This window comes from Leucopleurus acutus (assembly GCF_964270905.1).
Source record: "Leucopleurus acutus genome assembly, chromosome: 6".
Classification (NCBI taxonomy): Eukaryota; Metazoa; Chordata; class Mammalia; order Artiodactyla; family Delphinidae; genus Leucopleurus; species Leucopleurus acutus.
In genome coordinates, this window is record NC_139149.1 from 26550656 (window position 1) to 26568660 (window position 18005).

The 18005-nt window shown below is 39.2% G+C and overlaps 1 protein-coding gene across 1 annotated transcript in view; it reads left to right on the forward strand.

The window, feature by feature from the left end:
• Positions 1-921: 921 nt before the first annotated feature.
• THSD7B (thrombospondin type 1 domain containing 7B) overlaps positions 922-18005 on the forward strand; it is a gene marked incomplete at its 3' end in the record, with an annotated part of 763972 nt that continues 746888 nt past the window's right edge. The window contains exon 1 of the mRNA XM_082841629.1: positions 922-1254. Coding sequence (XP_082697755.1) covers positions 1116-1254 — 139 coding nt within the window. The 5' untranslated portion in view covers positions 922-1115. The remainder of the gene's footprint in view (positions 1255-18005) is intronic.

Here is an 18005-nt window from a genome sequence, read left to right on the forward strand (position 1 = left end):
TTGGGCAACTACCTGGATGTCCTGTAGGCACATCAAACTTAATATTCTCTAAAGAAAATTCTCTTTATCTTCCTTTTTAAACCTTCCCCTCTTCCCATTTCTCATTTTTGGTAGAAGGGTCCCATTGGTCTGGAATCTGTCTTTTCTATTCTCTGTCTCTCATACATCCCACCCAGTTGTTAACCAAATCCTTTAAACCCAGCCTCTGCACTACCTTTCAAACTTCTCCTGATTCTCTCATTCATCAGTACTTGCGTGGACTATATCTCTAGTTTCATAACTGGCCTCAACTTCTCTGTAATCATGTTATGAACATTATGTTCACTGATGTCAGTTATTTAAAAGTCATTTGCTCTCCTGTGATTCTTATTGTTATTATTTACAGCATGAAACCCAAATCTCTCACATGACATTCAAGGCTTTTTATAATTTGCTTCCCAACCTATGCTCTAAATCTCATCTCTGTCCATTCCTCCCTCCCCCATGTGTCCTTCACTGTAGCCACTTGCCCGCTCCCCGGTCCCCAAACACAAAATGCATTTCAGCACCTAGTTCTCTTGGCCTGAAATGCCCTTCCTGGCACCTTCAAGCCCTTTTCCCCGGCTCCTCTCAAATATTACCTTGTGGAGATTTCCCTCTGTTTTTTCGTCACCACAGAAGAACTGATTGCCTTTTCCTCATTCTTTCTCTGTCATTCTCTTAATACCATTGTTAGAATGTTCATTGCCCTATTTGGACTTTGCTGTATGTACAGATCTTCCTCCAAAAATCGTGGGCTCCTCAAGGAGTTTGGTTGAGTAGAAGGAGGGAGTGAACCAGGTATCTGCCAACCCTGCTCTTAAAAGCAAAAGTAAACTGATTGGGGGACTGTAGAATCCCTAGAATTGATAACACCTTTCACGGGTAAGGATTGAAAGCGTGGGCTGATTCACGTCTGACCTTAAAATGTTAATATCTTGTAAACTTTCTTTATGGTCATGGCACATTCGTAATGCCATTATGCTAAAGGTTCTAGCAGTCCAAATGAGTTTTTGTTATTTCTTTACAGAAGAAACTTATGCGATGTTCTTTTTTCTTTTAGGAATAGGCGACTCAAGAGGCTGAAAATCTGAAGAATGTGTCCAAAGGGTAACCTGGCTGTCGTTCGCTGGTTATGGAGGGGCCTGAGGAAGCTATTTCTATTACTTTCTTTCTTGCTGTCCCATGCAGCTCATTTGGAAGGCAAAAAGGATAATCAGTTCATCTGGAAACCAGGTAGGAATGTCCTGGCTCTTCCTTTGTTCCATTTTCATTAATGAGAAGACTATTCTTTCCATCCTTGTACTTCTTATTTGTGGAGTAGTGGGAAATCTCCACAGAGGGAAAAACTAGATTCTTCTTCTTTACAGTACATTTGATTCTTATTCCTGCATAATTGTCACCTCCATCCATGATGCTTGTTATCCTTCTGAATTTTCATGTTGTTGTCAATTAAAGTGATGATTTCCATAGTTACATCTGCTGCTCCTTTCTCAAATATATCACCGCTGTGCAGCACATTTGTAGCGAAAATGGCATCTGAATTTAGCTGATATCCTCAGCTAAAAATGCTTTGGACCAGTAATATATGTCTCTTTCTCTTAGGGTACAAACTAGTTAGCTATTTATTATTGAATGTTTTCTAGCATAGATTCTGTATATCTAAGTTTTGGGGCATGAAAAATTATCCTAACAACTTTGCCCATTAGTTACAATTTTACAGTTGCCTTAATGTGTTCTGAGATCCTTAGCTACCTCGTACATAAGTATATGAATAAGTTGAGTTGAGGTTTGGAGACTTGCATATAACTTATGTTCTTTTCTAGATATTTCCTTAATGTGGCTTTGGAAAAGATCTGTTTAATTTTAAAGGCTAATACTTTATCAGCTTAAATTATGAACCCCAAATATCTTGACTGTTTGTATCACTGGTTTTTCTTTGCCCTAGATTTTAATTTTCTTAAAGTTTCACAATTAGATCATTTAAAATATGTATTATTATTTCAAGAGTTCATTCTTGAAAATATAGATAACTTATACACCTGATATCTTAGAACTGGAAAATGTGATGTTGTAGAAGATCTATGGTCCTCAGAGAGTTTTCACTTTGGTCTCATCATCCGTAAATTAAATAGACTGCAAACATATTATGTCACCATGGAAATATATATAATAGTGTCATTTGCAATATTTAAATGGTTTTGCAAAAACAAAAATGAATTATGCTTTAAAGTATATTAAGTAAAACCCCAGCACCATTAGGGATACAGTCTGGAGGAAATTGAATTGCATTAAAGCCCCTATAAATTAATTTAATTGTGGGCTCTAATACCACATTAATGATTTTCACTTTTTACCTCACAGTAGTTTTAGGAAGTTTGGAAATAGTTCTACAAGTCAAGATTGCCTTTATGTGAATGATGCTATTTTATTTTAATCAGAAAAGAGTAAACATCTTATCAGATCTAAATAAGCACATTTATATGACTGTACTCCTGTCTAAAGTTCTCAAAAACGTGCAGTTAAGATGGAAAGTAGCAAATCTGAAACGTGCATGGGATGCATTAAGAAAATGGGCTTCCGCAACGAAGAGTAGCCCCCACTCGCTGGAACTAGAGGAAGCCCGCGTGCAGCAACAAAGCCCCAATGCGGCCAAAAGTAAATAAATTTAAAAAGTAAATAAATTTAAAAGAAACTGGGCTTATTTTGAAGGAAATTTTAAAAATAGGCCTGCTTTTCTAAAAGTAGGTCAAGGGAAAAAGCTGGTACAGACCCACTCTACAGTGGGGATGGACACTTTGATAGCTGTCACACTTAAGTTTCAGGAGTGAGCATCCTTCCCACCAGATGTTTTGCACTGTTCAAAATGAATATCCATGTCGTCACTCTCATTTTCTCTGGTATTCGTTACTTCTTTCCCTCATTAGTGCGCCATCTAAAAGGTAATAACACATACCTTTTCCCATATGGTTTCATTTCTCAATTACAAATTTATTACTTGTATGTGATCAGACATTTTAAAAGTTGACAAAATTTCAGAGATATAAAACTAGAAGCCAAAGTCTAGGCCACGTGTTCCACTCTCCCTTTTCTTACATATCCTTCAGACACATTCCTTGCACATGTAAGTACATCTCTATACATAGTTGTGTATATAAATCACACAAAATACACACATGTAAGTTTTACTATAATTATTAGTTAGGGTTCTGCCAAAAAAAGAAATGGTACATGCGAAGTAGGTCATTGAGAAGAGTTTAATAAAAGAACTATTTACAGAAGTAGGAAAGTATGAGCAAGGTTTAAGATCAGCTACCAGGCATTGTGGAGTGTCCCTGAGCAGGTATCAATCTTTATGACACTGGGTCCGCAGCGGCAAAGGAAGGAAGTAGTTTCCAGAATCTGGAGAGAAAACGTTTTTATGGAGAGGGTGCTTGAGAGATGCTGTGGCCTTTAGAGGGATATAAACAAAGTGCAGAGAAAAGTTGGGAAGAGGCTCAAGGTGATGAATGGTCCTTGTCCTCACATCTCCTGCCAGGGATCTCATTGGCTGAATCCAACCAGAAGCTACAAGGCAAGGGAAGGGAAACCATCCCTTGCCTTGTAGGTCCCAGGTCCCTACAGACCTGCCTCCTGGGCAGGAAGCCAAGTGTGGAATGGTGGAGAATGTGGATCTGAAAATATCTGATTTTTACACATCTGTTTGTACATTCACACAAACACTGTTTCAAACAATCAGAATCATACTTGGCAGAATCATCTTCTCCAGGTTGCTTTTATCATATAATGATGTCTTGATGAATATTACACATTAGTGCACATGGGTCAGTTTCATCTTTTAATGGTTGCATAGTTTTCTTTTGTACTTTTGTTTAATAATTTATTTAAACAGTGCCCTATTGGTTTATCTTTTCTTTCCCTATTGCCTGGCATTTCAGTGGCTTTTAGTTTTTTGCTATTATAAATAGTACTGACATGAACGCAACATTATTTTAAAGGCAGTAAATCAATTTGAGGAGTCATATGCCCCAGAGCATTCTGGGTCATCACCTTCAAAGACAACCTCAGCATCTTAGAATCTGTACCTACTTATGCATGATTTATCATTTCTCATTTGCATTTAAAGAAAAGCTCGATTGCAGTTGAAATTAACTGCATTTTTTTGTAGTATATTATCAAATCCAACAACTCAGGTCCAGTGTAATCTGGAATTTGAATAGATTTCCCTGGAGACCCAGATAAACATACCTTATTTTAGAAACCTGGAAACCATTCTCTGGATTTAGACTGTGGCGCCAATCACTTAAGCTCTTTGCTGGTATCTATTGTTTTTCCCCTGAATCCATAGTTTAGATGTTAGTCAACCTCATCCAAATTAGAAGCATTTCTAAGTGAATTCTGGCTTTGGAAAAACAATGGATTGATGAAGAATAAGTGAGTGATATGTTATGTTGCTAAGGATTTCTCTACTGCGTGAGAGTCTGATGAGATGTAGGCGGTGGGGTCATTGATCTGGCAAGGCTGTCATCACTGTGATGAGATCTGTTGATCTATATTTAGTGTTGGGCAATTGGACATCCATGCCAAGAAAGAAGGATCATGTCAGCAAGCGTATCAGATAAGGAGTGATGCTATGCTGCTTGTTGTTTTAAGTAAACACATAGCTAGTCATGTCTGCATGCTTTGTAGAGATGAACAGATCATGGACTCTGCAGCCACAATAACTAGTGGTCTCTTAAAAAATTTGTCAATATTGGTCCTAAGAGGTTCATTCATTCCTCCGATCGTTGCTGAGACCTTATTGTGTGCGAGGCACTATTACAAATACATGAGATAAGTTGAGAATAAAACTGACAAATCCTTGATCCTCATGAACAGGCTAATAAACATGATCAAGAAGTTAAATAGAGAGTGTGTTGGATGGTGATGAGTGCTTACGAGGAAATATAAGGCAAGGAGGAAGGATATGCAGTGATAGGGGAGAGACTAAGAGTTTTTTTCTCATTGTAGTTTTTTAATTAATTTATTAATTTATTTTTAATTTTTTTGTGGTACGCGGGCCTCTCACTGTTGTGGCCTCTCCTGTTGCGGAGCACAGGCTCCGGACGTGCAGGCTCAGCAGCCATGGCTCACGGGCCCAGCTGCTACGTGGCGTGAGGGATCTTCCCAGACCGGGGCACGAACCCGTGTCCCCTGCATCGGCAGGCGGACTCTCAACCGCTGCGCCACCAGGGAAGCCCTTAATTTATTTTTTTATTGAAGTATAGTTGATTTATATGTATTAGTTTCAGTTGTGCAGCAAACTGATTCAGTTATATATATATTCTTTTTCAGATTCTTGTCCCATATAGGTTATTACAAAATATTGAGTATAGTTCCCTGTGCTATACAGTAGGGCCTTGTTGTTGTTTATCTATTTTGTATATAGTAGTGTGTGTATATTACTCCCAAATTCTTATTTTATCCCCCCGCCCACCTTTCCCCTTTGGTAACCATAAGTTTGTTTTCTATCTTGGTAAGTCTGTTTTTGTTTCGTAAATAAGTTCATTTGTATCATTTTTTAAGATTCCACACGTAAGTGATATCTGAGAGACTGAATTTGAAGTGGGTGGGCTATGGGCTGCCTCACTGAGGAAGGGAATTTGAGTAAAGACCTGAAGGAAGTGAGGGAGCCAGCCATGGGGATATCAGGGAAAATCCCAGATGGGGGGAACCACAAGAGCAGAAGGCCCTGAGGCAGGCGTGGCTGTGGCATGTTTGAGGACCAGAGAAGAGGCCACCATGCTGGAGCAGAGTGAACATGGCAGGCAGTGATAGGAGGTCAGGTCAGAGGGGTCATCAGGCCCAAATCAGGTATGTCTTCATAGGTTGGAATACAATTTTGGCTTTTACTCTTGGGCGAGATAGAAAGACATGGGGGAGTTTTTAGAGAGTGGTGACGTGATCTTTTTTTTTTAAATGATATTTTAATAGGATTATCTTGGGTGGTCAGTTGAGCAAGTGGTCACGAGGAAACCAGCTGGGAGGCTACTATAGAAATAAGGACGAGTTGATGATAATAGTTTGAATGAAGGTCATGGCAGAGAAGGTGGTGAGAAGGGGTTGAAGGTCGGATATATTTAAGGCCATGGTTTTCTACCAGGGGAGATTGTGCCCAGCAGGGGACATTTGGGAATGTCACAACTGGTTGTCACAACTGGGTTGTGCTAGCTACATCTGTGAGTAGAAGCCAGGGATGCTGCTAAACACTAAAATGTAGAGGACAGCCCGCACAATAAAGAATTATCCTGCCCAAAATGTCAGCCCAGATTGAGAGACATTGTTTTGAGGTAAAACCATTATGATTTACTGGTGTGGGGAGGGGGAGGGAGAGAGATACAAAGGTGATACTGAGGATTTGCCCTGAGCAACCAGGAGAGTGGAGTCGCCATCATTTAACCTGGGCTACTGGGAAGGAGCTGGCATGGAGGGAGTATGAGTAACTTGGTATTGGACATGTTCAGTTTTTAAGTCTGTTAGAAATTCCCATGGAGATGTTGACCAGGGAGTTGGGTCTGAATTCAGGAGTCAGGTCTCTGCGACAGATATAAGTTTGGAAGTCCCTAGCAGTGAGGTAGAATTTAAACGTATAGCCTTAGAAATGAAGAGGCGACCTTGAAATTTGTGATCCTGTGTATATAAAGGATAAGTTTCTAATTTACTTCCTCTGGGCCAAATGACATTAAAAAAAATTATGGTGGTAAAATACACATAACATAAACTTTACCATTTTAACCATTTTAAAGTATACAATTCATTGACATTTAGTATATGCGCAGTGTGTTGGAAACGTTACCACTGTCTACTTCCAGAACATTTTCACTGTTCCAAATTACATTTTACAAGTATTTATAAAAAGACTGGAAAACAATTTGCTGTGAATAATGAGGTCTGAAAGAAAAAAAAAATCCATATTTGTCTTTTTGTGAGAGGTTCTTTTAATAGCCTTAAGTCATCCTCAGAGGTCACTCCGTATACTAGAAAAAGCATACTTTGTATACTTTGTACACAGGCGGACTCACATTCAAGTCCTAAGCATCTAGAAAGGAGAAAGTTATTTAACCTCTCTGAGCCCTATTTATCTATTGGAAATGAGGGCAGTAAATAACTTAAGAGGACTGGTTTGAAAATCAAAGTAAAACAAATATTGAAAAACTTAGTGTATTGTAGCTACTCATAAATGTTAGCTATTTATCATTATTATATAATTATTTGATGTTTGAAATATTCTTGCTTTTATGTTATGCAGTTTTTGCATACTTTTTTCCTTTAGACTCACAAAAGAGGTGAGATCAACTTGACAGCTATATATACTTTCTTAGTGAATGGTCATAGGTAATTTTGCTGACTTTTTAGCTCTAAAACTTTCTATATGACAGACTCTTGGAACATTTTAATTTCAGTAGATCCTTCCCGGTGAATAAAAAGGGTGAGAATAATGACCTATGTTCTAAGAACTAAGTAGATAAGTTAAAATTAATCTTTTTGAAAGAAAAAAGCGAGACTATGAAAATGATGTTGGGTAAGAAAAAAGGATCTCACTTAGGTTAATATTTAATTATAGATTAAATAATAACGTTTTCAGAGTTGAAAGGACTTTAAAGAAAAATGATATTTTATATATATATGTATATTTAAGTTTAGGAACCTTAGAGACAATACAGTGTTCTTAGGATAAAGCTAATTTTTTGAATATGTGCTAGAAGTTAGTAAAATATTTCTTCTGAGAATTTTATTAAATTGGAATCATTTAAATTACATCTATGGCTATTACTTTATCTTAGAGCTATGTGTATAATAAATTCTCAATGGTGTTATTTCTGTGATATCAAAAAACATAGAAATGTATGGCATGGGATTCACTGCTAAAACCTCTAATTATTTCTCCTTGGAGGCCACAAGTACTAATTTGGTAATGTTCCCAATAAGCCAGAAAAAGTCTGTATTACCTAAATAATTTGAAATAAATTACTCCGATTTTTTTCTAAACATTACTATAATGGAGGCTCCCTGAGGAGAGAGATGTTGTTGGTTTTATTCACTGATATATTCCCAGTACTCAGAACATAAATAAATGTTGCATAAAATATCCCCAGCACATTAAGTACTTGTAGAATGAGGGGCACTGTCTTTTGTGTGTGTGTGTGTGTGTGTGTGTGTGTGTGTGTGTGTGTGTGTGTGTGTATTTAGGGGAGTTGAGAAGTGAAGAGGTGAAGAAATAGAACATATGATACATGTGATTCTAGAACTTGAAATATTGGGGTGGTCAAAAAGTTCGTTCGGATGTTCCCATAAGATGGTATGAAAAATCCGAATGAACTTTTTGGCCAACCCAATATATATTGAAGAGAGGATATGAAATGATGAAAACCAAAGTCAACCTTATAAATCAGTAAATATGAAAATTAATGATCTGTATTTTCTTGTTCCTTGGTTCCAGTACCATTTCTGATCATCTCTGGAAAAGATGTTGAACACAATTTGTATGAAAAGAAATAGGTACACATAGTAAGAAATTTAACTATTACTGCAATTCTCATGATGAGATATTACAGTTGCATGTTGTCTTCCATTTAATTTCCTCAGAGACAGCCAGTTTCAACTCTTTTTACTGTTTATCCTGATGTTTACCTCCATATTTCTAAGTAATATACTCATCGTTGATATTTCTTGATTTGTGTTGAATATTTCCTATTGATTTTCTCCTATGTCAGCTGAAGATTTATCTCTCATCTACCTACCCCTTTCCCTCCTCATTGCCTCCCTTGAAAGTAGTTATATCAAAATACTTAGATCAATGAACAGTGATTGTATTATTATTTCTACATAGATACGGTTCTCTGCTGAGTCAAGCAGTGTACCATACTTCCGCCTCCTTTTTTTTCAGCTTTTTGTTTTGTACAGAAATTAAAAATTGCCTCATCTTTTCTTTTGCTTTGCCTTCTTCGAGTCTACTGCTGCTTTCCCCCTGATGCTCCAGCTGACATACCCATATTAATTTTTTTTTTTAGCGATGTGGAGCATCTTTTTTAAAAAAATATTTATTTAATTTTATTTTTGGCCGCATTAGGTCTTAGTTGCAGCACATGGGACCTTCGCTGTGGTATGTTGGATATTTCGATGCAGGGTGCGGGCTCTTTGTTGTCGTGCATGGGCTTCTCTCTAGTTGTGGCGGCATGGGCTCCAGAGCACGTGGGCTCTGTAGTTGCAGCTCACATGCTTAGTTGCCCCGTGGCATGTGGGATCTTAGTTCCCCGACCAGGGATTGAACTCGTGTCCCCTGCATTGGAAGGCGGATTCTAAACCAGTGGACCACCAGGGAAGTCCCCCATATTAATTTTTTGAAACGTTTAAGCACTGTTCAAAACGCTTTATTATGTTTTTTGGGGGGGAGATCTTTCCACAGCCCTCTGCCCTCCTGATTCAGTGTGGACTGCTGCACAGTTTCTCATCTTGAACCCCTTGTTCCCAGTTCCAGTACCAGTTCTCTTCCTTGCCTTTGTGGCTTTATTTTCTAGAACTGCTAAAATAGGGTACATTGGAAGTCATTTTTCATGTCTGAAAGGGTCTCTGCTTGTCATATACTTGACTGATAGCTTGGGTGTGGAGTTCAAGGTTAAAAAGCACTTTTCCCTCAGAATTTTGAAGGCTCTGCTCTACGTATTCCAGCCTCCAGTATTGTTGCTAAGAAGTTTTTGTCATTCTGATCTCATCTCTCTATGTTACCTGTTTGTTTCTTTTCCTCTTTCTGAATCTTCTTTTTATCCACGAAGTTCTGAAATTTCCTAATTATGTACTTTGGGGTGATTCCTTTCTCCTTTATTTTACTGGCAATTAGGAGAATATTTTAGCAATATACTCAGGCTCTGCAGTTCTGAGATTTATTTTTTATATGATTTTCTACCTCTGTTGTCTCTCTTCTGAAACTCCTTAGACAGATGTTTTACCTCTCTAATTGATCTTCAAATTTTAGATACTTCTACTGTTTTTCTTCTGTTTGCATTTTTATTCTAATTTCTAAAATATTTATTATATTTCATCTTTCAACCCTTCCATTGAATTTTTTTTTTGGCGGTACGCAGGCCTCTCACTGCTGTGGCCTCTCCCGTTGCAGAGCACAGTCTCCGGACGCGCAGGCTCAGCGGCCATGGCTCACGGGCGCAGCCGCTCCACGGCATGTGGGATGCTCCCGGACTGGGGCACGAACCCGCGTCCCCCGCATCGGCAGGCGAACTCTCAACCACTGTGCCACCAGGGAAGCCCCACTGAATATTTTTTATTTTAGCCAGCACATTTTAAATTTCTAAGATATCTTATTCTATAATTTTTAATTTTTATTTTTTTCACATCTTTATTGGAGTATAAATGCTTTACAATGTCGTGTTAGTTTCTGCTGTACAACAAAGTGAATCAGCTATATGTATACATATATCCCCGTATCCCCTCCCTCTTGGGGCTCCCTCCCACCGTCCCTATCCCATTCCTCTAGGTGGTCACAAAGCATCGAGTTGATCTCCTTGTGCAATGCCAGTTTCCCACTAGCCATCCATTTTACATTTGGTGGTGTATATATGTCAGTGCTACTCTCTCACTTCATCCCAGCTTTCTCTTTCCCCCTATGCCCTCAAGTCCGTTCTCTACATCTGTGTCTTTATTCCTGCCCTGCCACTAGGTTCATCAGTACCGCTTTTTTACATTCCATATATATGCATTAGAAATGGTATTTGTTTTTCTCTTTCTGACTTACTTCACTTCTGTGTGGCACATTCTCGGTCCACCCACCTCACTACAAATAACTCAGTTTCATCCCTTTTTATGGCTGAGTAATATTCCATTGTATATATGTGCCACATCTTCTTTATCCATTCATCTGCTGATGGACATTTAGGTTGCTTCCATGTCCTGGCTCTTGTAAATAGTGCTGCAATGAACATTGTGGTACATGTATTTTTGAATTATGGTTTTCTCAGGGTATATGCCCAATAGTGGGATTGCTGGGTCATATGGTAGTTTTTTAAGGAAGCTCCATACTGTTCTCCATAGTAGCTGTATAGTAGCTGTAACAATTTATATTCCCACCAACAATTCAGGAGGGTTCCCTTTTCTCCACACCCTCTCCAGCATTTATTGTTTGTAGATTTTTTGATGATGGCCATTCTGACCGGTGTGAGGTGTTACCTCATTGTGGTTTTGATTTGCAATTCTCTAATGTTTAGTGATGTTGAGCATCTTTTCATGTATTTGTTGGCCATCTGTATGCCTGTTTTGGAGAAATGTCTATTTAGGTCTTCTGCCCATTTTTGTTTGTTTTTGTGATATTGAGCAGCATGATCTGCTTGTATATTTTGGAGATTAATCATTTTGTCCATTGATTCATTTGCACATATTTTCTCCCATTTTGAGGGTTGTCTTTTTGTCTTGTTTATGGTTTCCTTTGCTGTGCAAAAGCTTTGACGTTTCATTAGGTCCCATTTGTTTATTTTTGTTTTTATTTCCCTTACTCTAGGAGGTGGGTCAAAAAGGATCTTGCTGTGATTTATGTCATAGAGTGTTCTGCCTATGTTTTCCTCTAAGAGTTTTATAGTGTGGGTCTTACATTTAGGTCTTTAATCCATTTTGAGTTTATTTTTGTGTATGGTGTTAGGGAGTGTTCTAATTTCATTCTTTTACAGGTATCTCTCCATTTTTCCCAGCACCACTTACTGAAGAGGCTGTCTTTTCTCCATTGTATATTCTTGCATCCTTTGTCAAAGATAAGGTGACCATATGTGTGTGGGCTTATTTCTGGGCTTTCTATCCTGTTCCATTGATCTATATTTCTGTTTCTGTGCCAGTACCATATTGTTTTGATTATGGTAGCTTTGTAGTATAGTCTGAAGTCAGGGAGACTGATTCCTCCAGCTCCGTTTTTCTTTCTTAAGATTGCTTTGGCTGTTCGGGGTCTTTTGTGTTTCCATACAAACTGTAAAATTTCTTGTTCTAGTTCTACGAAAAATGCCATTGGTAATTTGATAGGGATTGCACTGAACCTGCAGATTGCTTTGGGTAGTGTAGTCATTTTCACAATATTGATTCTTCTAATCCAGGAGCATAGTATATCTCTCTGTTTATGTTATTTTTGATTTCTTTCATCAGTGTTTTACAGTTTTCCGAGTACAGATCTTTTGCTTCCTTAGGTAGGTTTACTCCTAGGTATTTTTTGTTGTTGTTGTTGTGATGGTAAATGGGATTGTTTCCTTAATTTCTCTTTTTGATCTTTCGTTTTTAGTTTTTGGAATGTAAGAGATTTCTGTGCATTAATTTTGTATCCTGCAACCTTACCAAATTCATTGATTAGTTCTAGTAGTTTTCTGGTGGCATCTTTAGGATTCTCTATGTATAGTATCATGTCATCAGCAAACAGTGACAGTTTTACTTCTTTTCCAATTTGGATTCCTTTTATTTCTTTTTCTTCTCTGATTGCTGTGGCTAGGACTTCCAATATTATGCTGAATAATAGTGGCAAGAGTGGACATCCTTGTCTTATTCCTGATCTTAGAGGAAATGCTTTCAGTTTTTCATCATTGAGAATGAGGTTTGCCTTGGGTTTGTCGTATATGGCTTTTATTATGTTGAGGTACGTTTCCTCTGTGCCCACTTTCTGGAGAGTTTTTATCATAAACTTATGTTGAATTTTGTCAACAGCTTTTTCTGAATCTATTGAGATGATCATATGGTTTTTATTCTTCAATTTATTAATATGGTGTATCACATTGATTGATTTGCGTATATTGAAGAATCCTTGCATCTCTGGGATAAATCCCACTTGATCATGGTGTATGATCCTTTTAATGTACTGTTGGATTCTGTTTGCTAGTAGTTTGTTGGGTATTTTTCCGTCTATGTTCATCAGTGATATTGGTCTATAATTTTCTTTTTTTGTGATATCTTTGTCTGGTTTGGGTATCAGGGTGACAGTGGCCTCGTAGAATGAGTTTGTGAGTGTTCCTCCCTCTGCAGTTTTTGGAAGAGTTTGAGAAGGATAGGTGTTAACTCTTCTCTAAATGTTTGATAGAATTTGCCTGTGAAGCCATCTGGTGTTGGACTTTTGTTTGTTGGAAGATTTTTAATTACAGTTTCAATTTTATTACCTGTGATTCATCTGTTTATATTTTCTAAATCTTCCTGGTTTGATCTTGGAAGGTTGTACTTTTCCAAGAATTTGTCCATTTCTTCCAGATTGTCCATTTTATTGGTATAGAGTTGCTTGTAGTAATCTCTTATGATCTTTTGTATTTCTGCAGCGTCAGTTGTAATCTTTCCTTTCTCACTTCTATTTTTATTGATTTGAGTCCTCTCCCTTTTTTCTTGATGAATGTGGCTAAAGGTTTATCAATTTTGTTTATCTTTTCAAAGAACCAGCTTTTACTTTTATTGATCTTTGCTCTTTTTTCTTCGTTTCTATTTCATTTATCTCTGCTCTGATCTTTATGATTCTTTCCTTCTACTAACTTTGGGTTTTCTTTGATCTTTTTTTTCTAGTTGCTTTAGGTGTAAGGTTAGATTGTTTATTTGAAATTTTTCTTATTTCTTTAGGTGAGCTTGAGTTGCTATGAACTTCCCTCTTAGAAGTGCTTTTGCTGTGTCCCATAGGTTTTGGATCGTCGTGTTTTCATTGTCATTTGTTTCTAGGTATTTTTTTAGTTTTTTGATTTCTTCAATGATCTCTTGGTTGTTTAGCAGCACACTGTTTAGCCTCCATCTATTTGTGTTGTTTACTGTTTTTTTTCCTGTAATTGTTATCTAATCTCATAGCGTTGTGGTCGGAAAAGATACTTGATAAGAATTCAGTTTTCTTAAACTTTCCAAGGCTTGATTTGTGACGCAAGATGTGATCTATTCTGGAGAACGTTCCATGCGCACTTGAGAAGGTGTATTCTTCCGCTTTCAGCTGGAATGTCCTAAAAATATCAATTAAGCCTATCTGGTTTATTGTATCATTTAAAGCTTGTGTTTCCTTATTTATTTTCTGTCTGGATGATCTGTCTATTGGTGTAAGTGGGGTGTTAAAGTCTCCTAGTACTATTGCGTTACTGTCAATTTCCCCTTTTATGGCTGTTAGCCTTTGCCTTATGTATTGAGGTGCTCCTATGTTGGGTGCATAAATGTTTATAATTGTTATGTTTTCTTCTTGGATTGATCCCTTGATCATTATGTAACGTCCTTCTTTATCTCTTGTAACAGTCTTTATTTTAAAGTCTATTTTAAATGATATGAGTATTGCTACTCCAGCTTTCTTTTGATTTCCATTTGCATGGAGTATCTTTTTCCATCCCCCTCACTTTCAGTCTGTATATGTCCCTAAGTCTGAAGTAGGTTTCTTGTAGACAGCATATATAAGGGTCTTGTGTTTGTATCCATTCAGCCAGTCTGTGTCTTTTGGTTGGAGCATTGAATCCATTTACATTCAAGGTGATTATCGATATGTATTTTCCTATTACCATTTTCTGAATTGATTTGGGTTTGTTTTTATGGGTCTTTTTCATCTCTTGTGTTTCCCACTTAGAGAAGTTCCTTTAGCATATGTTGTAAAGCTGGTTGTGTGCTGCTGAGTTCTCATAGCTTTTGCTTGTCTGTAAAGCTTTTGATTTCTCCATCGAATCTGAATGAGATCCTTGCAGGGTAGAATAATCTTGCTTGTAGGTTTTCCCTTTCAGCACTTTAAATATGTCCTACCACTTCCTTCTGGCTTGCAGAGTTTCTGCTGAAAGATCAGCTGTTAACCTTATGGGGATTCCCTTGTATGTTATTTGTTGCTTTCCCCTTGCTGCTTTTAATAGTTTTTCTTTGTATTTAATTTTTGATAGTTTGATTAATATGTTTCTTTGCGTGTTTCTCCTTGGATTTATCCTGTATGGGACTCTCCGCACTTCCTGGACTTGATTGACTATTTCCGTTCCCATGTTAGGGAAGTTTTCAACTATAATCTCTTCAAATATTTTCTCAGACCCTCTCTTGTTCTCTTTTTCTTCTGGGACCCCTATAATTTGAATGTTGTTGTGTTTAATGTTGTCCCAGACGTCTCTGAGACTGTCCTCAATTCTTTTCATTCTTTTTTCTTTATTCTGTTCCCTGGCAGTTATTTCCACTATTTTATCTTCCAGCTCACTTATCCATGTTTCTGCCTCAGTTATTTTGCTATTGATTCCTTCTAGAGTGTTTTTAATTTTAGTTCTTCTGTTGTTCATCACTGTGTGTTTGCTCTTTGGTTCTTTACAATCCGTGTTAAATTTTTCTTGTATTTTCTCCATTCTGTTGCCGAGATTTTGGATTATCTTTACTATCATTACTCTGAATTCTTTTTCAGGTAGGTGGCCTCTTTCATCTTCATTTATTTTGGTCTTGAAGGTTTTTACCTTGCTCCTTCCTGTGTAACATATTTTTTTGTCGTTTCATTGTTCTTTTTTTTTTTTTGATGGGTGGGGCTGTATTCCTGTCTTACTGGTTGTTTGGCCTGAGGCATCCAGCACTGGAGTTTGCAGGCCGTTGGGTATAGTTGGGTCTTGGTGCCGAGATGAACGCCTCTGGGATGCCTCACCCTGATTAATATTCCCTGAGGTCTGAGGTTCTCTCTTAGTCCAGCGGTTTGGACTCAGTGCTCCCACCACTGGAGCTTGGGCTCAACCTCCAGCTGGGAACCAAGATCCTGCAAGCTGTGTGGCACAGCAGAAAAAAAAAAAAAAAAGAAAAAAAGGAGCAGTACAATTAAAAAGAATAAAAAATAAAATAAAATTAGAAAGATAAAAAATATATTAGGAAAAATAAAAATGTAATTGAAAAAACCGCAACAATGTAAAACAAAACCACAACTGAAAAAAGAAAAAAAAGGGAGGGGGGAACAAGCCAAAAAGAGCAGAACAATAACAAAGTAGAAAGAAGAAAATAAAATTAGAAAAATAGAAGATTTATTAGAAAAAATAAAAATATAAATGAATCAACAACAACAAGGTAAGACAGAGCCCCATCCTGAAAAAAGAAAAAAAAAAAAGAAAGCCTTGGCTATGGGGTGTGGAGTTTGGGTTGGGGTGGAACTTAGGCAGGGGCGAGCTTTAGGGTGGGGTGGTGCCTAGGCCTGGGGGGGTGACATTTGAGCATGGGGGGGTGCCTAGGCACAGCCAGAAAAGACCTTGAGGGTGAGGCCTAGGCGGAGCGACGTTCACGCGTGGGGCAGGGCCTCTGCTTAGAACCTGCACAGCAGGGGAAAAGCATCATGTCCAAAGAGGAGCCTCTGGAGTGTGGAGTTCGGGAGTTTGGTGGTAAGGCCCTGGATGAGGGGGTGTGGGTGGGGTTTAGGCCCAGCGTAGTTGGAGGGGCTCTCAGAGGGGGTCTCCAAGTGTAGAGGTGGGGCCCTGGGTGGGGGTTTAGGGGCGGGGCTTGGGCTCTGCATGGCAGGAGGGAGGCTCTGAGGGCAGAGGATTAGGTCCAGGAGCCCAACAGCCTCCCCGGTGCCTAAGTGGACAGAGAAAGCACTGGCTGCATTCCCTTCTGTTTCTCCACTCCCACCCAACGCCTGTCTCCCCCAGGGTCTGCCCTGTTGCCACTGGACCCCTAGCAGTGGGTGGGTCCCACTGGATGTAGGAACTCCTCCCCTCCCCCAGCTGCCCCTCAGGCTTGCCAGTCCTGTAGGTCTGGCCTTTACTTTGGCTCCCCCTTTCCCCCACTTCTGTTCCCTCAGGAGCCGAATGGCTGGAGTGGGCCTCAGTGGGCAGAGGATCAGGCCCGGCATCTCAGCAGGCTCCCAGGAGCCCTAGTGGGCAGGGGAAACCTGGCCACATTCACTTTTAATCTTCTGCCCTCCCAGTGACCCCCCAATTTCCCCCTTTGGGAGTGGGATCCCTTCCCCGCCCCCAGCCACCCCTCAGGGGCTGGTCCCATCCTGCCTCCACTTCTCCTCCCCCCTCACTCCCCCCCACACCCCATGTCCTACCTGGTCACTGGGGGTTCCTTCCACCCTCTTAGGTGGACGTGGTCCCCCACCGGTGCCTGGTAGGTGCCCTAGTTGTGCAGAGATGCGAATTCCATGTCCTCCTAGTCTGCCATCTTAACTCCACCCTATAATTTTTTAAATTGCATCTTGTTTTACAGATGCAGTGTGTTTTCATTGAGAGGATGTTAATAATAATTTAACCTTCTCCTTTTCATTCTCTGTACCATTTATGCTTCCTCTAAATCTGTTACTCTTTTATTCCTTTATTTGTTTGATCATGGCCTGTGATATGGGGAGTTTTCTTCTAATGTCTGCTGATCATTGACTATTTCTTTAGTGTTTCTGATTATTGAGGTTGAGACCTTAAAAGCTGATTGACATTCTATGTATGTGACTCAGCTGTTTGGGCTTCTCTTTCAGGCTCTACTGAGTGGTGCACTGGCTTTTTTATTGGGGGATGGGTTTCTCAAAAAATCTATATCCATCAGTACCTGAAGGTCTTTTATCTAGGGCTTATTATGGATATTATTTAAGGTGAAGGCTAAGCTACTATGAAAAAGATGTACCCAAGTACATGGTTTAAAAATAGGGCTTCTCTGGTGGCGCAGTGGTTGGGAGTCCGCCTGCCGATGCAGGGGACACGGGTTTGTGCCCCGGTCCGGGAAGATCCCGCATGCCAAAGAGCGGCTGGGCCCGTGAGCCATGGCCACTGAGCCTGCGCGTCCGGAGCCTGTGCTCTGCAACGGGAGAGGCCACAACAGTGAGAGGCCCGCGTACCACAAAAAAAACCCGAAAAACAAAAAAACTTCCTGAGGAGTTGAATTTTGTTGCCTGTTTTCCTGCAAATATTGAAGAAGGGACAGAGGAAGGGATCTGAGCGGCTAATTGATTCCATTTATAGGCTTTTAATTATCCCCCATTTCAAGCCATAAGCCTTATTACTTTTTTCTAGGGCCTTTAGGACACAAACTTTCTCAGAGTT